This window comes from Oculina patagonica, chromosome 6, assembly GCF_052425735.1.
Source record: "Oculina patagonica isolate OP01 chromosome 6, crgOcupat, whole genome shotgun sequence".
NCBI classification, from domain to species: domain Eukaryota; kingdom Metazoa; phylum Cnidaria; class Anthozoa; order Scleractinia; family Oculinidae; genus Oculina; species Oculina patagonica.
In genome coordinates, this window is record NC_135763.1 from 8794426 (window position 1) to 8819573 (window position 25148).

Here is a 25148-nt window from a genome sequence, read left to right on the forward strand (position 1 = left end):
TTTAAAAAAAAGCTTGTACGTTTTCTTGATTTCTGTAATAGTTATTGCCGGATTACTGTACAATTTTTAGCATCCATTTTTCTGCATTTCTCCCAAATAAAATATACTTAATGACGTCAGCTGCAAATTATTCTTTGTAACGTTCAGGCCCTTTGTTTCGTAAGAGCGCGCGCTCTCTCAGAGTTTCTTTAGCCGAGAACGGTGCTAAGAGAAATGAAAGTTTAACCAGAGAAATATAATGCAAATGAAAATGAGAACTTCACTGTTTCTTGTATTTTGCGTTTTGAGTTGCTTTTGTTCAAAGTTTATTGTCTGTGACGTCGCTGGACAAGAAGGTAAGACTAAAATGAGAAAATCTGTCTCGTTAGGTATGGACTGAACTTGCTCGATACTTGGCTAACGTTGTTGAACGTAAGGTTTGTCTAACTAATTTGGTCGTTGATTGAGGAGACAAGGATATTAAGAAGCCGAGAACTTTTTCATGACTCTTTGCTGTGAAAGCGCCCTGTATGTAGTTATGAAAACAAATTCTTTACCTTATTCAATTCAGCTCGCATAATTTCAAAAGTATTTTTTATTTCAATTTTGTTTCTATACGATAGTGGTAATGTTTCATTTTGTCGAAATACGAAGAAGTGTTTTCGAAGTTTGTTAAGACCTTTTTAGGATAGTGTTTTATGAATATTTTCTGGTAAGCCTTAAACACTTGATAAAAAGAAGCATCTTCCTTTTTCTGTTTCTATCGTGTCAATTTGTTAGCTGCACTGTAATACTTATAACTTGTTTTGTGTTTATTTAGGAACGAACCTGAACACGCTTCAGTTTCTGGACATTGATGTGCGGGTAGAAAAGGCAAACGAAGATAATCAAACCGTCACAAAGGAAATGAAACATTTCTTCGTAAGTAATTTTAAGTTAGGGCCGAATCGCACTAGCGGACAAATTTTGTAACAAATGGTAGATTTCATCATTAATGAGTCACTTGTTGCAGATCACAAGTGCGATTACGTTTTTCGAGACCTACAACTTGTCCAACATTTTAGGAAAACAAAGAAGCAGCTGTCTTATGATTGGTCCGCGTTGCACGCGCGATACATTTTGTCAAACAATTGCAAAAACAAGTGCGTACGACTTGTTGGACAATGGCAAATTTTGTCAAAACGGACAAATCATCAAAGGGGCCGAAGTCCTGCCTCGAGGCAGGACATTTCATGACAAGTCGCATTCCCATGCCCTCGTAATGCCAGATAACAATACGTTGTTGATTGGCTATTGTGTTTGGCCCAAACTGGACCTAATAACAACACGCACACCAAAATTTTTGCGATAGTATGCACCGTGATGTGGCTCTCACTATCATAATTCAGTCGCAAAATCTTTCCGCGATAGGCAAGGCATGTTTATAAGCGAAGTATTTGCCCAATGTAAGAATGAGAAAAGAAAAAGTTATCTTGAGACGACTCATTATTCCACTGCATGAGAACACGCGTGCTCTAAATGCAAATTTTTTTAGAATTTTTTTACCGCGTGGTACTGCATATTAAATGTTTGCCCAAGACGGCCGTGCTGAGAAATGTACAGGGATGCCAGAAGCACGTGCAAAGCTATTGTACTAATAATTTCACCTTTTGTTCTCTTTAAGATGTCTCTGACTTGTCGCGACAATTTTGTTTTTGTCAAAAATGTCATGACATTTAAAACTTGTCCGCTAGTGCGATTCGGCCCTTAGTCATTTTTTCAGTAAATGTAAAAATTTGTCCGATGGCGGCCCATACGGTCGCAAGCGTAATTTCCTTGAAAACCATATGTAGTAATATGTAGCAACCAGGCAACCAGGGGGGGGGGGGGGGGGAAGAAACGAGGTCTGGGACCGAGTAGCCATGCTCTCACAACTTGCAAAGCGATCAATTCACGATGTAGTCAGCGGTTTTTGGACGATGATGGAACAGGCAATCTTTTCCCGCGAAATGGAAGCTGCTGTCGTGGAATCACTTATTATAAACGGGTTCAATTCTCTTAACTAAAAATCTAAAAGCAGCGTGTTTAAATCCGAAAATTTCGTCATCGTCGTGTAGTTTTAAGAACGCAGAATTTTGTGATGCCGTGCTACTTTTCAGTGCTGAAATGCAAATGTTTGACATGTTTGTACCACGATTTTCAACTGGCCCACATGGGGATTGTAAATGAAGTAAAACAAAGAAAGACCAAGTCAACAAACAACCTCAAACAATAGAGCAAGAACAATAGCTCCGACCAGCGCGGGAATATTCGATCGACACGTTTTCATTACCATTCCCGTGATGGTTTTATTTCATAACAAACACCACATATTGACACCAAGAACCTTTCCGGAGAAATTTTCGCTGCTTTAAAGACAAAACTTAGAAATTCTTTTTTATTACTACATATATAAAAAAATCGAACTCTCTCACTGGTCCCATGTTGTTTTTGTTTTGGCAAGTTCACAAAGAAAGGAGCTGCTCATGCGCCTTAGAGACATCCGCTGACTACCGCCCCGATGATTGCTTTGCAAGTTGTGAGAGCATCGCTCAGATTTCATATAAGAGAATGTATGGGAAGTTGCTTCCCCCCCCCTGGTAGCAACAGTTTGATTTATAAGTTGTTTCAATTGAGTGGTTTTTCGGCCAACTTTACAAATATATATAACAAGAGGTCCCCCTTGAGGGCCGTACGGGGAGAGAGGGAGAGACCCTGGGAACGAAGCGCTCTCCGGAAATCAGAAAGCCTGTTCGCAGGCTAGGAACGAGGTTGCGTCTCGATCTGGCAGTGCCACAAACAATTTGGGTAATATGTAAATTGAACAAAAATCATTTTTGTTCTTTTGTTTCATTTTTTAGATGGATCATGAAATACTGACTCCAAAGGAAACATTTATCACCAATCAACCTGGTGCACAAAATCCGTCACGGTATTCTGTCGGACTGCACTTCAGGTCACTTAACCTAATGCTCACCTTGAACGTGACAGTAGCCAGATGCGAAACTCATAACAGGACTGGAATCGAGACTGGAAAGACTCAATACGGAAAAATATTGACCAAAAAGGCAAGTTTAAATAACTCGTTTTTTCCCTGATTATTAACAAAATGTTTTACTTTGGAGAATTGACTGAAATTACGTTCACGAAGACGCCAGGTTTAATCCTTAGGTACAGCTAGGCTAAGAGTGGATTTGGTTTAAATTTTGTAAAACTCCAAAAAAAGCAAAGTCAGTTTAAAGGAGATATAGTAGGAGAACATGAGTTAGGGCGCGGGATTTGTAATCCGGAGATCCCAGGTTCTGGATGGATTAGTGATCGGTGGTCCAGAATTCAACTCCTCTACATAGTTATAAATAAAGATAGTTATAAATGATTCGGAACATTACCAGAAATACATGTCTGTGTTAGACGGGACGAAATTAAACTAAATTAGAACTAGTTTTAATAACTTTTTCTCCTAATTTCCTATCGCCTGTTTTCAGGATGGCATTCAAATCTCACTTGATTACAACAGCTCAGTTGATAGTAGTGCAGATACAAGCACAACATCCACAGCATTACATTGGATCACGTGGCCATTTAAGAGCCTTGGAAATAAAATGGCGATCGTGTATAATTTTTGGGCGGACAAGACGATGAAAGTGTTACATTGGATAGCTTGGCCATTTAGGATCCTTACAGACAAGTTTGTGGTTGCATACGATTTCTTAGCAGACGTTTGCAGTTCCCTGAAGGAGAAAGTAAAGAAACAATTTGATGACCCCATAAAAATTATAGAAGCAGTTCTGGAAGTAATCTGGATGGTGGTTAGCCCTTTTGTACGAGCTGTTATTTGGCTGTGCGAGAATATTATAGATGCCAAGAGATATGTTAAGGTAAGGAAGTAAACACTCTTTTGAGAAAGGACACTACAAAAGTATTAAAACTTGCATAAATCTGAAAATGCCCCACCGCACCTTAGAATTACCCCTTCCCGTGGAATTCATGAAAAACGACCGCCTAATTCCACCCTCGTACACAGCTTCCTGGGAGTTTTATTAATAGAGTTGACCTCATAACTCCCTTTTCGAATTCTTTTTTTTTGTAATTTGAATTTGAATAAACATGTATGTTTGCAGCCGATTGTTCAACAAAATCATTCGAGGTGTGCAGTTCTCTAGATCTGTTTACTTTTTCATTTCTCGCTTAACGATGACGGTTAACAGTTTATAATTTATTTTTAGATGTTTTTTAACTTGAAGACTGCATTATTCTTGGAAGAATATCCAGCTGTGCTAGGGTATATCACAACTTGTAAAATGATCGGAGGTAAGCTGTCATTCACTAAACTTAAGTGGGGGTAATATTACTTATCTTTACCTCGCTGAAACCTGTGCTACCTGTCTTCAAAGTTCTTGACAGATTCATGTATGCTTCGTAAATTTGACAAACTCTAATGCTTAGTGTGTTATATAGACTGGCTCAGTTTAAACGAAAAGGATAATCCTAACCAGGTCAAACGCAGAGAAGTGGTGGGTTAACCACGTTTTGATGTCTAGGTTTAACTGAACGAGCCCGGCGTTTGCATTATGAATCCGTTAACAGAAAGTGCTTGGTTCAAAAGGTTCTTTAGGGCGATCCAGGGCCGTAACTAGCAAGAGGTAAAGAGGCTCCCTCTTCTATTTTTTATCCCAAAATTTAAAAAAAAATATTTTATTTTGTTAAAAAATCTCCCATTTAAAAAAAAAAATTTTTTAAGAAGTAATATAAAAAATTTTAATTTTTTAATGGGTATCCACAACCCCCATTTTTTTAATCCCCCGATTGCGCCGCGCACTTTACCTTCTCTTCTAACTACAGTAACTTTATTTTAGAATACAGAATCTGTATGACAACATGACAACAACAGTTTAAGAGTAATCAACAAAATTCTTTAATTCCATCTGGTATAGCCGGTTTTTTAAAACTCTGCTTCCACTCTTGTAGAACACTTGTCCAAGTTTCTATCGCTGTGGCCGTGGAATTGGATGGACTCCATTGAGTACATTGGCTTTACGTGGGTCATTTTGTACTTCTCTTTCACCTTGATCAAGTTCGCTATGATGAATGAGCGGCAAATGTTAAGGTAAGCTTTAAAATTATTTAATTTCTAAAGTAATGACATCTAAGTTGGACAAATATGGATTGTGTTGGAGCAGCAAAGTTTGTAGGCGGTCTATTTTCCAATTACACGCATAGGGGCCTGGGAACGGGCTCTGTCGATCCGTAGGTTGTGATTAGCCGACGTCATGAAATGTCATGAGGGGGTTTACTTGGTTGAGAGATATTAGACATAAGGGACCTTGAGATTGAAGTACGAGTACGCGACTGACTACGAGTACGAGTGCTTTCGATGATTACTTTTCACATTAATGTCGCGTGCTTATAGTCTTTTCTTCAACTAGTCAGCACTAGGGAGGAGTGAGGGATCTGGGAGCGCAAATGGACTTAAATTCGATTTTCGTACTCGTATTCCGATCTGAAGGTCCTTATTTAGATTTTAGTGCGAGTACGACATGAGTACAACATTTACCAAATAAAAGTGTAAAAAGGGATTAGCCACGTGTGAACAAGTATCATTTTGGTGGGAAAAACATGGTAGCCGTCGATATCTTAGTTTTCACATGACGTCATTAAAATTCCAAAATCCAGAATCGCGAGATCCCTGCTTTTTTCCTTCCTGCTTCCGTCCAAGCCTGTTGCGTTTTTTTTTTTTTTTTTTTTTTTTTTTTTTTTTTTTTTTTTTTTTTTGGCGCGGGGCGTCGAAAACACTTACGAGCCCTTGCAAAATGAGATAATGGGGAAAAAGATTCGGAGAAGCTCCCAACGGGTTATCAAATGAACATGCCCCGACAAAAACAACATTATGTAGAAACAAGTCTCATTTTTTGAATCACGAAAATATAAAACAACGTTCAGGTTCAACAACTTCAGTTTTGCTGCGCACAAAGATGAAATGAGAGCTTTCAGGGATTTATTTCTCTCTTCATTCTTACTAAGAACCTCACTGAAAACTTGCCGTCAAATATCATACGAGGTAGTCTGCGTGTGTAATAAATAAATAACCCACCACGACCATTCTCGACCCCAGAGCCGTCGTGTTGGGTGGGGGCACCACGACCAGGTGCCTGGTGTTATTTAGCGTCCGATAGCAGGTAGACTACTTGTAGTCGGTCTTTTTTCTTGGGGTCCGACCCGACGAGCGTGTGTTTTTATATCGGGAACGCGAGCGCAAAAGGGCAGCATGGACGAGAAGGGGATTGAGGCGAGAGGAGATGTTTTTCCTCGCGCACTTGTCTCGCCCCAATCCCTCCTCGCGCGTCTTTCAAAACCCTAAACCCGCTCTCCGATAGTGATTTCGAGAGAAAAACAGAATGCAAGAAGTCTAGATAGCAGACGTCACAACTGTATTAATAATATACGATTTATTTCATGTTCTAGAATGGCCAGGCGCACTGGAAAGAACCGTCATTAGAGAACACTGAATAGGATGAATCTGAAGCAAGAGATTTATAATTCAACTTGATTATTTCTTTTGATTTCCAATGTGTTGTTTACAACAGCACATGTACAGTTATGTTCATTTTGAATAAATACTTTGTTGGATTTTTTGCGTTTGACACCTAATTTCAGCAGAATTGTAAGTTCTTGTGGTGTCTAAACGGGGAAACATTTGCTTCGCAAGCAAAAGGTTTCTGTATAAAACTCAGAAACAATTTTTTTTTTCTGGGAAGCAAAATGTAAATTTTCCAGATAAATGTGCATACTGGGGGGCCTGATTTATAAGGGAAAAATTTCGTTTTCGGGGGCTTCAAAATCAACTGAAATTTTTTTAGCGAACAAAGTTTAACAGAGAGATTATAGAGGTTTGAGCACATTGTACCTGTTTAGTGGGCTTAGCAAATGGAAACAAAAACAGGCAACTAAATACTTGAGACAGTCAGCCAAATGAAAATCACTCCTACAACCTTGGTCAATACGTCTTGGGAAACTTGTTACTCGTAAAATAATTCTTTGGTCTCCCGGCTGGAAAAATTTTTTTTTTTTTTTTTCCCCCCCTCTCCCCTTTTTTTTTAAATTTAAGGGGGGGGGGGGGGGGGGGGGGGGGGGGGGGGGTAGTCCTTCAAAAATAGTCAATCCGGCGAGTTTATCAAATATTTATCAGCTACTGCTAAGAGGAAGCCGTCCGTAGAATAACATGTACGCTTGACTCTTGAGCACTTTAGCCTCCGCCACTGTGACCACGCTTGAATCACTGACGTGAAACCACTGACCACCTGGAGCAGGCTCGTGACGACACCTGGAATTGCGATGCTTTCCTTTGGTGTTTCCAGCAGTCCACATGTTTTTGATAAACTCTGTTAGTTCACTCATGCTGGTTATCTTGTCGTAAAGACCTTTGGCCGGTGGCTCCCTCACTTTCACACAAGCTGTGTAATGCCCGCTGTTCATGTTACCACTATGTTGAATTATACCATACAGTGAGTACAGCACCTGCCCCTCCGAGTCTGCTCGAGTCTGAAAAAAATAATACCGTATTTATTCCATTAAGCGCCCAATCTCGAATAAGCGAGAAATATAAATGATAAGAATAAGCAAGAAATATAAATGATAAGAACCGACGTTTCGGTGCATCTTGCGCCATTATCAAGGTTACATAATTAGTGATAAAAAAGCGGTTGTGAAAAGGCGAAGTTGAAAGCGAATTTGCATAAAGTGTTATATTCGCTTTCAACTTAGCCAAATCTACAACCGCTTTTTTATCACTAATTATGTAACCTTGATAATGGCGCAAGATGCATGCACCGAAACGTCGGTTCTTATCATTTATATTTCTTGTATCATGTACTTCCAAATCGTTTCTTATAAGACCCTGAAGGTTGGAAAAGTTAATAAGCGCGCAGCCTCGAAAAAGCGCCCGTTCCCCCTCCCCCTCCCAAAAAAATGAAGTACACAAAGAGAAGATTGAAATCGACTTGTACTACTTATATAAGGAATCTTCTCAAAGACCGAGTTTTCTTAGTATTTTACAGAAACTTTCAACCAACAGTTAATATTCTGCTTTGGTACTTCTTCACGTTTTGTTATTATTTATTGTTTTGTTGCAAAATAAACTTAGTACTTGCTTAAAATGGTAAACTTTAATGAGCGCCCAGCTTCGAATAAGCACCCACTCTCAAGGTCCAAAAATTTAATAAACGCCAGGGCGCTTAATCGAATAAATACTACTACAAATAATAATACTACCGTGGCCGATGTGTTGAACTCAAGTCCGACAAGTTTCTAATCTGACTAGCTTCAAGTTACTAGTCTAGCTATTGGTAGAGTGGAGGAGTTGAACCTGGCCAAGCGCCATTTGGCAAGTTTCTCAAAGATTAGATTGGTGAAAATGTAGAGGAAAGAGACCCTGCACACATCAGTTAGAATGCGTGCCGCCCCCTACCTAATCCCTAAGTGGAACCCAGCTTGCAGGCTAGAAGGAAATGACCTTAATCAAAAAAGAAGTTCTTTAAAAAAGTGTACAAAAAAATGAAGTAAAGTTAAAAATAAAACTGCTGTCAATTTTAGCAACATAATAGCGATATTCTATTACAAAGGTAAAAAGACAAGGCAACTTCAAGTTATTGTTTTGGCTTGTCACGCAATCTTGCGATCTTGTATTTTTATAACTAAGCAAAAACATTTTTCACTTCATAGGCACTTTAACCCTTAACATGCTAAGCGCGGAATCCGCGATTGGAGGAATGGCCATTCTGCCACTTATGACGTCACCAATTACACGTCAGCAGATTTTGTGATTTCATCTTATAGAGCTGGATAGATCTTTCCACAGGACTGTCCATCTCAATATTGACTCATTCCGACAGAGCCGAAGAAAACGTGATCAGTTTGGTGAAAATCGGTGCCAAAACAGGCCAAAATACCCGTACTTGATCATGATCTCCTTTCCAGGGTTTTCCATTGATTCAGATCAAAACTCAGGCCAGAGAAGGGGTGAAGAGTAAAAGATAGAGAGAATAAGAAAGCAGAGAAAAACGAAAAGGAAAGGAGCAAGGAAAAAAATCGGAACGGTCAGCAAAAAAAAAAAAAAAAAAAAAAAAAACAAGTCCAAATTTTGGCTTATGCGCATGCACCAAAGTAAAATATTGTACATTTTTCCATGGAAATTTCATCAAAATCTTCCTCATTGTCAGAAAGTGCATTTTTAGCAAATTTAGGGAAATTTTGGACCGTAGAGCCAAGAAAATCGATTAACGGTTAAAAAAAACGCGTTTTTGGGAATAATTTCAACATATTAAGGGTTAAACTACCCTAAACTTGCGTGACGCGACAATAGAACAAACCCTACCCCATGCGCGAATCAAATCCATCTTCCTTCACTTACCTTTCCACTTCTGCTACAAAACGGAGCCAGGTTAAGTTCCAGAGGAAAGTCCACGTGCTTGGTGAGTTTTCGTAGAGTGAAGCGAGCCTGCTGGAAGCGTTTGAGATGAAGAGTAAGCACTGGAGGAGCGAGCGAAATCAATAACTGTTTGCTGGCAATGGTGTACACAGTCTGATGTTTGGAATCCTTGATCTTGTTCTTCGAGGACTTTCCAGCCTTTGCACCTTTGGGTTCGTCTACAAAAAACACGAAATAAAAAAGGGAGTTAGCATTAGGATCGATTTCCGCCACTATCTCGCGTCCGGAGAAGGAGCAGACCCCTCAAACAGCGGCTGGTATTCTAGCTTAGTCAACAATTAACATCCTTTAAATCCTCTATTTGGGTTGTCACGCAAAACATGTGGCGAAAACTGGGAGTGACGACTCAAAGAGATTATAAATCTTTGACTCGTCACGCGACAATAAAAAATGAGCATTGCGTGACAAGTACGGTGTTGTCGCGCAACTTATACGTTAAGTCCTCTCTTCAGTGGAGTTCAAGGGTAAGGGCCTAATTACATGATTCCGGAATGACTTTCATTCCGGAACAGTTCATTCCATCCCCATATATTTCTCTATATCAATTTACATTATACCAAGACGAAAGTCAAGTCATTTCAGAATGAGTTCATTCCCGTTTTCATTTGATTTCGGAATGAAATTTTCGTTCTGGAATGACATTTCATTCTGGTATCAGGTAAACACAAAACGTTTTCAATTTCGTTCCGAGCGCCTGAAAAAAAACCGCATATTCGGAAGCCACAGTTTGATCTCATAATCGGTCGTTAAAGATTGAAATGTGTTCTCAAATAGGCTCAATGAGATAATTGCGCGAAAGTTTTGATCCCGCGGGAAAGCCTTTGGATAAGCCGGTCGAGTCGTCATGTGAGTGCAGAACGAAATTCATTCTGTGAAAAAGTTTCTTTCCAGAATGAAAGTCATTCCGGAGTCTGTAAAGAGGCCCTCAGTGAACAATAGAACATTATTTTTACTGACCTTCCGAAGACGAGTCACCACTATCTTCATCCTTATTGTCATCGTTTGCTGTCTTAGACGTTTTCTCCTCCTTCATTTGTTGCGCCCGCTTGCTGCACTCTTCACAAGCAAATTTATTATTACCATCTAACATCTCAGACGCGCAAAACTGGCTTAAACATGACATGACAGAACACTCCCCTTGGGAGGGGTTATAGGCAGGCTGTAGTGTACGAGGTCTTCTTGATCTGCAGTCAGTCTCGATTTCCTCTTCAGAATCGGTTTCACATTCATCAAAAGTTTCTCCACAATTAGCCTTTTCTGTTTCATTTTCCGTTGTAGAATCAGAACAAGACCTTTTGTCCCCTACTGCGTTTGTTTCTTGTTTTGCCGGTGAACAGTTTTGGTCGTTTTCCACGCGCCAAGTAGCGACAGAATTCGTCGAGGAATTGTTTTTACTACTAGCTACGGAAACAGTTTCAAAGTTACCTGGAGGTAGACCTTCTGTTGGAGCAAACATTTCACCCCCAGTTTCAAGGTTTTCCGGGTTATCCCGTGGAAGGCCTTCCGTTGCAGCAAAAGTTTCTTTGCCACATTCAAGAATTCCTTCCCCTTCTTGAACACCCTTGTCTTCCAAAGAATTTTCTGTACAAGCCGTAGTAATCGTACCACTAAAATTCACCGACGCAGCACTGGAAACATCTACAGCATCTTCGTGGAATCCGTCGGCATTTTCTAAACTCCTGTCCAAAGCTAAGTTGACGATTTCTTCCACAATTTCATTCAATATACTCGACAAAACACTCTGGCTTCCATTATTTGCTAGCTTCACATCAGGTTCATTTTGAAAATACGAATCTTCATTTTCCATCTCGAAGTCGCTTGACTCTGACGTTGAAAGCTGATCTCTTCTTTCAACACCACGCAAACTGCTTGAATCTTGCTCAGACATTTTGTTTGCGTTAACCTCGTTGTCACAATTTGAATTATCCATCGATGACATTTCGTTATCAACACCGAGTAACTTTTGTTGAAATTCTTGATCATCTCTCTCATTAGTAATGCAATCTTTTTCATTTGTTCCTTTCTGTAGACAATCAGTGCTATCCGTTTGAAGCTGCTTTGCAGCTCCGTCGTTCTCCATTGCCTGATTTTCACCCAAATCTTTGGAAGCATCTTCCACCGTTTCCGTTTGTTCTGTACAATCGCGATCAACAGTATTATTTTTTAAATACTCGACTTTGTTAGAATCTAAAATACTAGTGTCACAATCCTTCTCACTGGCCTGTGAGTGCTGCAAATTGCTTACAACACCTTCTAACTGGACATCATTATTGGGCATCACTTCAGGACCACCGCTAGAATTCACAGCCACCTCAGTTTCGTTATTAATGTCCAGTGCGGCAACACGTTCGTTCAATTCGTGGTCTTGTTCGTTATCACTGCCTTCCAAGTCAGATACGTTCATTTGGTCAAGTTCATCGCCGTCCTCTGCCGTGTCTCTTTTAACGTCTTCGTCATCTTCCCCTTTGTTATCGTTTCCATCATGACAGGCTTTTCCTTTCTTTCCATGACCTTTCCCCTTTTTACCTTTCTTCTGCATAAGACAAAAACGCACAAAGGCAAAACGGAGTTGACAGTAGTTTTTACAGTCTTTATACCGTTGACTGGCACTTATTCTAGTTAGGAAATGGATGCCGTTTTTGGCAAATCTCTGTAAAAAGCAACTCCGACTAAGAGTTTACGATTCTTATAACTATCCAATCGCAAAATCGCACAAGTGCCCCGAAAATTCTTTAAGCTGTCATGGCATCGACATGTTGCTTATAGCAATTTCCAAGCTAAAGTCGCGGGCTCACGTAGCTTTGGGAAACTAGTTTCTTCCTGACAATGGAAGTTGTTCCTCGGACTACAGTTTTGAGAGGTGTTCTCACAGGCCAGGGATCGTAGCTATGGTAAGGAAAACGGGCTCAACTTTACCATCCACGGTCGCATATCTAACTCAGAGAACACTCGATTGACAGCAAGACGGCAAGTGATGACACAGTTATAAGTAAGTTAAACAAAACCGACAAACGGACCGCAAACAGAAGGACTTAATTTGACTAACAATAGACAGATCGAAACTGACCAATTACTGTTGACAAATTTTACAAGAATTTTACAGCCCATAACATCAGTCACGGCAAACTGACCAATAAGCTTCAACGGACCAGACTTATAACATCATCGACTGACAACAACTTTTCACTTGACTCTGAAGATGACTTCCGCTCAGGTTGTTTACACGTCAGTCAACAACAACAGTCCTACTTAGAACTACTCTCACTCGGACTATCACACTATACGAACTACTGATACTCCTGGGTTTAAGTTTCTTTAGTCCGTTGGTGGCCATATTAACGGGGTTCCACTGTAGTTGAAAATCAGTTGGATTCGTGTTTCGTGACAGTTTCAATCTATATTTATCACTCACCCTTTCAGCTTTTCTGGCTGATTTCAGCTGATGTTTACTGGGACTCTTGCCCTTGGAATCCTCTTCTTTATTATTACCTTCGAAGCTCGTTGACTCGTGGTTTGGGGTCTTCGGCGGTGATTTTGCAGTCTGTTTTCCTCCTTTTGCGAAGAACTTATTGTTGAAGGATTCCTACAAGTAAAACAAAAAATCATATAGATTCTAGCATTTATAATAGTACAATGACTGCATAACTGTGTGAAATATACTGAAAAATACCAGGTTATTGATTTAGCGAAGTAAGAAACGCGTGGTGTTTTTAGTTAATCTTTGTATGAGCATTCAAATGGTTTTAATTCTCCTTGACTAATAAGAACCCTAAACGCTGTCACGTCAGCATGACGTCACAGCATATGTCATGTGGCCGTCAGGGCAACCTCTCGAACTGAATAATCGACCAGTCAGAATTCAGAGTTTGCTCAATGCAATCGGCTTCAATCTTGTTCAGTTGTGACGATCTGTATTCCTTTGTGGCTCTTTGGTATTCTCTATTGTGTGTTTCTACTGTTTTGAATCGTTATTTTGGGGTTGTGACTCAATTTTTCGACCGGTTTTTATGGAACAAAATATCCTAGCCCTAGGCTCTTTCAAGAAAACGAGAAACCTTGTGAGATTTTTGTCAGCTTGTGTGCTACTTGTGCAAATGTACGATCATAGGCGGCGTTCATACCTGCGGTGGTGATGCAAGCGGCAGAGACAAGTCCAGAAATGTCTCCTCCACCTTGAATTCCTAAAATGATGCGAAAGAACCCCGAGGAGGGGATAAAACGTTTGATCCAAACTTCAGTTTAACAGTTAATTTATTCCCAGTAGTTTTCAGCTCCGCATATCGGGGGAATTAAAAGCTTGCGGATGGCATTTGGAGAATTTATTACAAAGGAGGCACTCTCTTCCCTGGTAGCCGTCAAAATTGCGAACAAGCCCAAGTGCTTACTTTTTGTGAAAATCTTTACGGCGGGAGGGGGCGAAAGAGGGGTAACACTTATTTTCGGGAGGGGAACACGAAAAATACCGAAACGTGATAAAATTAATCAGAAGTTGAGCTCAAATGAACCTAAAATATTGAATTAAAGAACAGAGGGGGACTAGGTACAGTCATTAAGTGGGAGAAGCTTGGTAACTAACCTGATGACATTGATGACACGTCACGATGCTAACGAGCCTGCCAGCAAACACGCTATCTATCAGCGGTGCTTCAGCACTAGCGCCATACTCTGTGGAATTACAGCAATCAGTTTAGTCACAAACGGCGCAAAGACCTACAGACCTTTCTTATCCATTTGTTATTCTTTTTTTTTCATGCTATTCTGCCCGTCAAGCCTTGTCCGGAATTCTTAAGTCTTTGAAAATAAACGTCTAACCGGTAAATTAGATGAAAGCGCGGGAATATCTCGTGGCCCAAACCACGGTGTTTTTTTCCCCTGGTATTGATTGGTTGAAATTAAACGTAATGTACAAGTATTGTGAGCCAATCGAATGCGCAAATTCGGCAAACGCAATCTAACAGAATGTCACTTTTAAATAAGCAATTTAATTCAACAAAAACTGATACTGAATGAAGTTTACCTTTGACTTGTGCTCGTTTGTTCTCGTCCAAGTTCTTGGTGTCAGCTCCACCAGTAATACCAAAAGATTTCAACACAGCGACCTTGACTCGCTGATGAAAGAATAAATAAATAAATAAATAAATAAATAAATAAATAAATAAATAAATAAATAAATAAATAAATAAATAAATAAATAAATAATTAAAATTATGATGATGCTTTCCTCATGTACTCTTTCGCAATATATACAAGCTAGATAGCTGTGAGTCAGTAAAGGCTATCTTCATGTTATTACAGTTACTCAAAACATCAAAATTTACAATGTTTGTTCCAGTTAAAATATTTATGACTTTTGCGTTACCACCTTTTCTGAAATTCATTGAAAAGTATATTAATCAAATTACCCTGAGCTCTTCATTCCGGATTGAGTCGAGAAGATATCGCAGCAGTTCTTGACTGTCTTGCTGTCTAAATCCCCTGAATCTTGTGGCCCTGTAAAGCAAATAGCAATTGGACTGGGTTAAAAGTGATATTGGTACACTTTCCACCTTATCGTCGTGATCCTGTTCAGAGAGGTGACTGGGTATACAAAATTTATCACTGAGGTATGCTGCTAGCTAACATGACGTAAATTATGGCGTCATAAATAGAGGATAATACATGGTTGCGCGGAGATATGAAATTTATCTTCGAGTGTGCAAATTTCCGAAGATTACCGAAGATTGCTGAGGAAGATCCGAAGATGTTTCGACTTTAAGTGATAAATTGGCTCATGAGCATGAAACGTGGCACTCTGCGAGCTGATTGGTCAAAAATGATATCACAATGTGTGGATATCATTTTTATCCACACATGTGGATACCATTTTTATCCATTTGCTACCACTTGCTATACCACTGCAGTTTTGTGGGTTAAGGCACAATCATGCGAAGTTCTGAAAAACGTGTTTAGATCACAGTAAAGCTACCACTATACTAAGATCTTAAAACTTTTGCAATGAGACACTAACGTTTTGCAAATCTCTCCAAACAGCTGTCGTGGATTCAAGGTACGATCGTTTGAGCTTTTTGAATCTTGTAGCAACTTCCATAACGCTTTTGTAACTGATCCAGGTGTCTCTTGAACTGTCACTGTGAGGCGGGGCTGCAAAGAATGAAAGAAAAAAAGGAACTTTGAGAACCAACGCCAGTAACATATAGACTCTTGGTTTTTGGCCATCACAGCGGTGATAAACATTATGAAAAATCGCATTTTTATATACTTGACGTTTCGTATGCTAAGCTACATACATTTTCAAAAGTAAGACCGTCTTACTTTTGAAAATGTATGTAGCTTAGCATAAGAAACGTCAAGTTTATAAAAATGCGATTTTTCATAATGTTTATCACCGCTGTTTGTGTTTTATTTTTAATCAACGCCAGTAAAAATTGCTATTACCGTAAGTTTTAGAATAAGCACAACCTAAACTTCGAAATTAACAACCGTCCCCCCTTTTAACAACAGAATGCATTTAACCAGGAATTTCATTTAGAAAGTGAGTGCTGCCGAAGGTGAATGAAACAGGGTTAACTGAATTGAACAGTCAACAGATCTGGATAGTTTTTGAACTTTGGAGGGTAGGGGTGTCCAGAGTAGGCCCTAGCTGATGATTTGTAATAATTAATACAGCAAGTGGTGTTATTGAAAAATGGCCCAATCGTAAGGCTAACGGAGTTGTTTGACCCACACTGGGAAATTGCTGAAAAGGCTTTGTTGTTTGCTGGGTGGGGAAAGTGGTTGAAAAGAGTCTTCTGCCACTTAAATTAACTTTTTGCATTGTGGACGCAGAGATATAACAACAGAATGCATTTAACAAGTCTGTATCTTTGGCAAGTTAAGTGAAGCCTCAGCCCCAATTATTTTTCACACTGCCACAAAAGGCACTGGATGGGAAGCGAGGTGGCCGCTTGATCACTAGCGCACTGGACTCAGGATCAAGCTGTCCGGGTTTATGCCCAAGTCAGGGATGCTACATTGTGTTCTTGGGCAAGACACTTTACTCTCACAGTGTTTCTCTCCACCCAGGTGCATTTATGGCACCAGCGAATATAATGCTGGGGGTAACCCTGTGATGGACTAGCATCTCATCCAAGGGGGAGTAAAAATATTGCTGGTAGATTAATACTACAGCCTGAGAAACCAGGATAAGTTCAGGTGCTGTAGATGGGCTACTCGGCCTGACCCAGACTATACCGTAGAAGGACCTCCAGATTACAAGACTGGCAGATTGCAAGACAAGGCAGACTAACCAGTTAGCCTGAATACAACTACTTTTCATCACTCCTGACTGCTTGAGAGACAGCTGCATTTATAGGCTTCCTAACCACTCCCTGAGGCCACAAACTGCCTCCTTCTAAGAAAGAGGTACTTCATTGTACATGTACTCACCAATACTTTGTTATTTGGAGAAACATGCTGGGAAAATCCTTCCTGTGCAGTGCAGGAGGCTGCAACATGAAGCAGCTCTGTCTGGCATAGGTTCTACAAAACATGTGGACAAACAAAAAAATATTGCAAAAATGATTATTGATGTCAGAACTTAATAAAATACTCAGCCAGCTCATCAACAAGCCAAGCTGGCTTTTCTGGACTTGGAAGCTCAAATTGTTACCTAAGTTTTTGTTTTTATGTGAAATTTCAGCCGGATTTAAGTTTTCTTTCAGCCGGCGAAATTAACTGGCAGCTGGCCCTTAGCAACATCCCTGTTATTGACTACATCATTGGCCATAGCTTGGATCATCGTTATAGCTAGCCTGGAAACATGTGGCTTGTGGTTTCATTGCTGTATGGTTGCTAGATACATGACCAGCAAAGCTTAAGGCAATGGTGGATCCAGACCTTCAGGTAAGTGGGGGGCCCAATCATCGAGACCCTGGAATAAGGGGAAGGCTCGCTCTAGAAAGTAATGTTTCTCGGCCATTCAGCCTTAGGTTGGCCTTACACTAAGGTGGGGCCCCAATTTGCCACTGGAAGGGAATGGGACAGTGAACTGGTTTCTCATCCTCTCCCCTTTTTTCTCATGGCTTCACAATTTGTTTCCAGGGCTAAGCTGCTGCTGTTTGCCAGCATGAAGAAAAAACCCACCAGCTTTGTAGGCTATTTCACAGCATGGAAATTAAGGTGATTCACAAAATGAAAGCTACTTGACACATATGACTCACCTGCATTACGGCATTAAAGAAACATGTGTTACCAAGATTTGCCAGACCCTGCAAATAACAAAAAAGCAAATGGTCATTTTTGTAGGTCGTCTAAATGCTGACATAATGATACTTTCTTGAGCATGCTAAGTCCACTTCAGAGTCGGTGGATCCCATATCAGCCTTGTTAGCCACCTGTAGTTCCACAATTTTCTTTGAGGAGATGCCCGGAGCGGGGGGGGGGGGGGGGGGATGCACTCCCATATATGAGCTATATAGGTATGTGCCACTGTGAAAAGTATGGTTTTCAAGAAGTTTAGTCTGGGATAGGGTATAGAAATCAGAGAGTTTTGGTCTAGAAAAGGGAAGCATTGGCCGGGAAACTGATCAGTGGCATGACAAATTAAGTCCAGAATAGGAATAGAAACTCAGCAGAGAAAGAGGCTTTCCTAAATGTTAAGTAAAATCATTGTGACAGATGGTTTTTCATTAAAACACTGATAGTGATACAGTTCAAAAACAATGCAAGTCTGGGATAGGGTAGGGATTTTGGCACCTAGACTAGTATAGGGTTGCAAAATCAGCTGAACATGGTCTGGTATACACCCTTTTAATAAGTCGAGACACCATTTTGAATATATACATTTCGCCGATAAAAGGTTAAAAATAAAACTTAAGGTAAAAGCTGTTAAAATTGATGCTAAACGTTTTCGATCTGTTCGTTCATCATCAGAGTGATGATGATCGAACAGATCGAAAACGTTTAGCATCAATTTTAACAGCTTTTACCTTAAGTTTTATTTTTAACCATTTTGAATATTTATCTTTCCGCGAATGACGTTGTTAATAAAATATTCATCTGCGTCTCGACGTATTAAAATGAAGTATCTACCATAGTAATAAGCCGAGGTGCCATTTTGAATATTTTATTAATGACGTCATTCGCGTAAAAATAAAACAGGGTGTATCCCCCCCCCCCCCCAACAGAGAGGAGATGCTCCTTACTGTATCCCTTACCTTGATTTGGCTCCTGAGCTGGCTACTGCTAATCTTGGAATCATCTTTCTTGGGTTTGTCACTGGATGCCTTACTTGGACTTGAAAGACATGCTTCCAGCTCTAATATGACAACAACAGCACAGAGGTAAAATTTCAGTTGCATGCAGTTATAATACGCTTTTTGTTGTGTAATTGTGTCCTGGTGCGGGATGTTTACAAATACATTTACCTTAAATTTAGAAGTTTGCTTCTTCACTAGGCTCGATTTCCTTTCGTTTTTTCGGGGAAAATGAGCCTGCGAATACCGGTGGAAATTGAGCCTAGTTCTTAACCATTTGAGATATAGAGGATAATACATGGTTGCGCGGAGATATGAAATTTATCTTCGAGTGTTCAAATCGATAGCTCACGAGTGAGCGCAGCGAACGAGTGAGATATCGGATTTGAGCACGAGAAGATAAATTTCATATCTCGAAGCAACCATGTATTATTCTGTTTATTATATTAACCTACTAGTTACGAAGTTTTTGACGATTTTCCGAAGATTTCCGACCATTTTCCGAAGATTTCCGAAAATTTTCAAAATGTTGTCCGAAGGTTGTACGAATGATTCTGAACATTTTCCAAAAACTTCCGAGGAAGATCCGAAGATGCTTCGACTTAATATCGATTTACTTTGGCTCATTGAGCATTAAAACATGGCAAACTCTGCGAGCTGATTGGTCAAAAATGATATCACACATGTGTGGATATCATTTTTATCCACACATGTGTGATACCATTTTTCTCGATTTGCTACCACTCGCTAAACCACTGCAGTTTATATAATAAATTAAGGTATTACAAAAGAATCTATTGTTATTCGCTGTTGTTATAAGCTGGTTGTTTTAGATTTTTTCAATGCCTGTTGCGTTGCTGTAGCTTCGATGGCATCTTGCAGTTTGAACACGAGTCCAGAAGGAAATATACACACAAAATTTCAAAATGGCAACTCAAAATGGCGCACCTAACAACGGATTTCTATCTTCACTTTCTCCAAAAAAAACGGCAGCAAGCCTCTATTCCTTAAATAACAACAAAACTTACACATACAGTAAACTACAATATAAGCCAAACTGTGAGGATTTCTTTTTTTGCGCTTCAGCCACATGTACCACCACAAATGAGAGTTAATGAGCATTTTGAAGAAATTTACCTGGAGGTGGGCTCAAGTTCATGGCTTTCAATATCAATTTAATACAGTTATGAAGAGTGGATTCAGGCTCAACTGGAACTTCATCATCACATCCATAGCACCTAATAACACACAGAAAACATTACACTAGCATCAAATCAGCAGTCATTCTGAAGGTTGGACGTAACCAGTCTTCAAAATCCTGGGGACAAGATATCTCTATTTTGGCCTAGAAAATTGGACATAAAGTTTAGCCGTGTCTTTATCAAATATAAAGACACTCATTTAACATTAATTTCTTTTGTATTTTCTTTATGAATTATTAAATGGGTTTTTAAACAAAAGTAGCATCAAAGCAAAGCAATGAAATTATTGTCTTCCTTTTCTGTGGGTGCATCCACTTACCACACAACCCAGTTTTGAAGATGTACCACAATATTGTGGGAAGGATTGGTCTCATTATGTGACAAAGAATGCTTCTCTTCACTGTTACGATCACAACCCTAGGAACAGATACATATAGTAAAAATATTAAATAAATTTTATTGCACTTTAAACAGGTTTTAGAGTACATGTAACTCCTAGAACAGATGCCAGTATTTTTGAAGAAAATAAAAAAGGGAAAATCAGTCATAAAAGATAAAATTGCAGAATAAATGCCATAGATAAAGAAGAGAACTTCGTCACTACGCTGTACACTCAGTGTAAATTTGTGGGATGTACATTTGTATGGTGGCCTAAATGGTTGTGGGAGGCGCGGTGGCCTAATGGTTAGTGCGCCGGACTCCGGATCGAGCGGTCCGAGTTCGAGCCTCGCCCGGGGTCACTTGTGTTGTGTTCTTGGGCAAGACACTTTACTCTCATAGTGCCTCTCTCCACCCAGGTGTATAAATGGGTACCGGCGACATAATGCTGGGGGGGGAACCCTGCAATGGACTAGCATCCCATTCAGGAGTAGAAATATTCCTAGCCGCTTAATGCTACGGAAACCGGGATAAGCTCCGGCAGTGTGGGCCGCTTGGCTCGTGGCTTCTCCTTTCTCTCCTAAATGGTTAGTGCACTGGACTCTGGGTCGGGCTGTCTGGCTTCAAGCCCTTGCAGGGTCATTGTGTTCTTGTACAAGACACTTAACTCTCACCATACTACTTTTCAGGCAGCAGGCCACTTGATGCAAAACATGCTTACTGTTCTTAACTGACAACACCACCTGAATTAGTTGAGTCTGCATGCTGTATGTCTATGTTGTGGTTCAATTTTGCCCTTTGTACAATCTGGTATTTTCTTTTGTTTTATATTCATTATCACATTATTACCATACACCAGAACAAAGGAAATACCAAATTGTAACAAGGGTAAAATTAAGCCACAACATCTACAATGTCTATGTAATGTTGGTGCTAAAGTTGGTTTGTGTGGCACGGTCCACTGATTGCAATTGTGGCCTACATGTAAATACCTAATCAAATGGATTGAATACCTGATGAGCACAGCAAAGACAAATGCAGACACCAAGCCCTTCTGAAGAATCTAGCTCTCCACATTTCTGAAACCACAAAACAGAAAATGACTTTTTTTATATAGAGGACCCACTGTACATTAATGTCTCCAAAGCTGCACTTACATTTCACCAAAATATTTGGAATTTTTTAAATTAATTTGCTGTGTTTTCTGGAATTTACATCACCGGCAGTCATAAAAATTATTTTAGTACATGACTGTACAACAACTGAAGGCATGGGGGAATAAACGGCCTCTGCTCATTTTGGCTATTTTTGAACTTTCTCAAAAATAGCCGAATTTTGGCATGTGAACTTCTTTTTGCATGAGAAACATTGTTCCGTAATTTTTTTCGCTAGTTTGCGCTGCGTTTTTGAGAATTAGAGCATACAAAAAACTCAGAATTTAGAAGCGGCTTTCTTTTATTAAAAACAGAACAAAAGAATCCTTTTGTTTCCACGAACAATAGCTTTCGAAAACACGCATATTTTAATTTAATAAATCAAGCGAAACCTTGCTTGTTTTGAGTTTATTTTACTTAAGATAGCGCTAAATAAGCGTAAATTGCGGCAGGATTGCAGTCTAAACCACGGAGCCGTTGAAATCACCAACAGTTATACAAAAATGCCGTCGTAAATCAGAGTTTTTACTGTTTATCGAAGCCTGTACAATGAACGCAAGCAGGCGGAACAAGAGGAGATGATTATTTAAAATTTCATTGTCTATTCAACTCATGCTGGCGTGGCGCAATCGGTTAAAGCGCACATACACGGTTTAAGATTTGTGATGAAGGATCCTTGGTTCGAGCCCGAAAACCTCTTTTTCTTTTTTTTTTTCTTTTTTTGCTTATCTTTTTGTTGCCAACAAAAACAAAGCAAAATAAACAATCACGGAGCCGTTGAAATCACCAACAGTTATACGAAAATGCCGTCGTAAATCAGAGTTTTTATACGGGTACAATGAGCGCAAGCAGGCGGAACAAGAGGAGATGATTATTTAAAATTTCGTTACCTTTTCAACTCATGCTGGCGTGGCGCAACCGATTAAAGCGCACAAACACGGCTTAAGATTCTCTATGAATGATCCTTGGTTCGAGCCCGAAAACCTCTTTTCTTTTTTTTATCTCTTTTTGCTTATCTTTTTGTTGCCAACAAAAACAAAGCAAAATAAACAACCACGGAGCCGTTGAAATCACCAACAGTTATACGGAAATGCCGTCGTAAATCAGAGTTTTTATACGTGTACAATGAACGCAAGCAGGCGAAACAAGAGGAGATGATTATTTAAAATTTCTTATTCGTACAACTCATGCTGGCGTGGCGCAACAGATTAAAGCGCACATACACTGTTTAAGGTTCGCGACGAATGATCCTTGGTTCGAGCCCGAAAACCTTTTTTTTCTTCTCTTAACTTTTTTTGCTTATCTTTTTGTTGCCAACAAAAACAAAGCGAAATAAACAACCACGGAGCCGTTGAAATCACCAACAGTTTTATGGAAATGCCGTCGAAAACCAAAGTTATAACCTGTTTAATAAGTGCTATTTAAACGCGAATAAATACCTACCTTTGGCTCTAAGCTTTACCTCAACTGGCACATCATCTCGATGTGGACAAGCGAATATCGATATCGGTTGAAATGTTCTTTCGTAATTTGTTACCAAGCCTGCAGCCGTTTGCAATAAAATATCGGCACACAACACGTAATGTTGCTTTGCTATTTTAAAACGAAAATGTCTACGCTTATCGAAAGATGCGCTGGTAGCACAACGGATAGTGTGGTTGACTTGAAATCTGAACAGGGCGACCATCATTTCTTTTTTTTTTTTTCTTTTTATTTGACGCGGCGCAATTTTGTTGTTGCTTTTTCTTGTTGGTTATCGAGTTTACATGCATTTCGCAACGGCAAATCACTTTCTGTAGTGGCATTGTAAATAGCAAGAATTCAAATTGTTTTTAGAAAAAAAAATCAATTCACACTGTGCATCTGGCAAAATAGCTAACAGATTAGACAACATCATAATTTTGTGCTTGTGAGTGAAATAACTTAGAACACTATTCTCTTTGACAGCCATAACTATAAAAAATAAATAAATAAATTGAGCATACTTACTAAGCACTGACCCAAGGTAGTGTGAGGAATTTTGTTTTGCAAATTTGGGAGCTTAACTGCTTTAGAAATGTGAGGACACTTTTTTACACCTATATTTGAGGTAATAAAATGTATGAATTCATTATCTTATATTCTATTTAAATAACACTATGCAATCTCAAGATTTCTCAATATATTAATTACATGTGGCTAAATGTAATTTAGGCTAAGTTAACCTCGAAGCAATGCTCTCCAGCAACCTTTGGATGCACGAAGCCCGCCTGCAACCTTGGCGGTTCGCTGGGGCACTCTGTGACGCCTATACGCAGTAGGCCGTTACCGCTGGCCGCTTAGAGCTCGGGGTGGCCCCAGGGCCTTCGCAGGGGCTCTTCATGACCTTTCACGCAGCGTGTTGCTCGCTATCATTCGCAAGCTCATTTCGCTAGCACAGTTGCTCGCAAGCTTCGCTATTTTTGCCCGGCCCACCCTCCCTCGGGTAGGTCTTAGAGCCTCGTGGTAGGTTGGTAAGTATTCCACTGAGTCCTTCAGTGTGACGGTGCCTAGGTGGGTGGTGGCCGCTTCAGGGTTACCATGGATACCTCCCTCCCTGCTGTGCATCGCCGGGCTCCACCAACCTTGAGGCACCAACGCCCAAGCTCATCTATTGTTGATGAGTTTAAAAATGTGTGATGCACTTACAATACAGGCGTCGGAACTGGGGGGGGGGGGGGGCAGGGGGCTGTAGCCCCTCTACCCTCTTTTCTCCTGTCTCCCGCCCCTTTTCTCCTGGGCTCTACCCTCCTGTCTCCCTTTAACCTGGCCATTATACTTAAGGTTAGCTTCATACAGTGGGGAATTTGACACAAAACTCTCTCCCATGGAAGGTATGTTTTGGTTTAAGCCCTCCCCCTTTATTCCAGTTTAGCTCAATACTTTCCTTTAAAAATTTTGGGCCCTCACAATTTCCATTGCCATTCCTTGGAGTGGATATATGGATATTACAATTCCTGGAACTGCACAATATATGGTCATGGGATTGGGACATTCCATTTTGTATCCAAAAGGCAACCTTCATCACAAGGTCTGTCGAAATATTTTTTCAAGGAAGCCAACAAAATTTTGAGTCTCTTGGATGAAAAATTCAAAGGCACCGACAGCAAAGAAAAGCATTTGGGAATTGTGCCCTCTATGGGGGGGGGGGGGGGGGGAGGGGGTCGGATAAAAAATGGAATGTCCCATTGGCATTGGGGTGCATGTTTCTTGTCCATCAGACCTCCATCCAATACCGACCGATTTCCTCTCAGTTTTATGGCGGCTTTCTCCTCCTTACAAGTGAAAAACTGCCATCATTTCTTTAAAACATTTGTTCTGTTACTTCATCAATTCATTTCTAGACAAATATCGCCGCATGCGGCATGTGACTAAATTGAACCGCACGCATGAAGATGCCGCGATATTTCAAATTTGTCTAGAAATGAATTGATGAAGTATGAGAACAAACGCCCCAAAGGAAAGAATAACGCGTTAATATTGTGTTCACCTTCATCGCCATTTTCGTTGTCACCCTCATCAGTTCCTTTGGAAGATTTCTTCTTTTTCTGCGAGTTCCGCCTGCCTTTCGCCATATTGGAACTACACGTATGAAAGTCATGTGTGAGACCGCATACATAACGTATCCAATCACTTACCACGCATCTGCTGTTTTGACAAACAGCGGGCGCACGTTTATGTG

General features: G+C 40.1%; 2 protein-coding genes across 4 annotated transcripts; one reads left to right on the plus strand and one right to left on the minus strand.

Annotated features, from left to right (window-relative positions):
* Window positions 1-157: 157 nt before the first annotated feature.
* On the plus strand, window positions 158-6597 carry LOC144658989 (uncharacterized). Of its 3 annotated transcripts, none has more exons than XM_078519510.1 (7): window positions 158-335; window positions 800-900; window positions 2859-3065; window positions 3483-3875; window positions 4224-4308; window positions 4966-5104; window positions 6460-6597. In XM_078519510.1, the coding sequence occupies exons 1-7, from the start codon at window positions 239-241 to the stop codon at window positions 6491-6493; spliced, it is 1056 nt and encodes a 351-aa protein (XP_078375636.1). In that variant the 5' UTR covers window positions 158-238; the 3' UTR covers window positions 6494-6597. The 3 variants fall into 3 exon arrangements, with proteins under 3 accessions (XP_078375636.1, XP_078375637.1, XP_078375638.1); XM_078519511.1 differs by having other exon boundaries at window positions 800-843; XM_078519512.1 differs by lacking the exon at window positions 2859-3065.
* A 537-nt stretch (window positions 6598-7134) lies between these two features.
* LOC144658640 (ubiquitin carboxyl-terminal hydrolase 16-like) lies at window positions 7135-25136 on the minus strand. Its single transcript, XM_078519101.1, has 17 exons — window positions 24957-25136; window positions 23438-23526; window positions 21308-21373; window positions 20236-20333; window positions 19852-19952; window positions 18676-18776; window positions 17680-17727; window positions 16907-16999; window positions 15489-15622; window positions 14884-14971; window positions 14499-14589; window positions 14058-14146; window positions 13603-13662; window positions 12894-13064; window positions 10439-12014; window positions 9404-9639; window positions 7135-7536 (listed from the first exon to the last, which is right to left on the minus strand). The coding sequence occupies exons 1-17, from the start codon at window positions 25039-25041 to the stop codon at window positions 7180-7182; spliced, it is 3483 nt and encodes a 1160-aa protein (XP_078375227.1). The 5' UTR covers window positions 25042-25136; the 3' UTR covers window positions 7135-7179.
* Window positions 25137-25148: the final 12 nt, after the last annotated feature.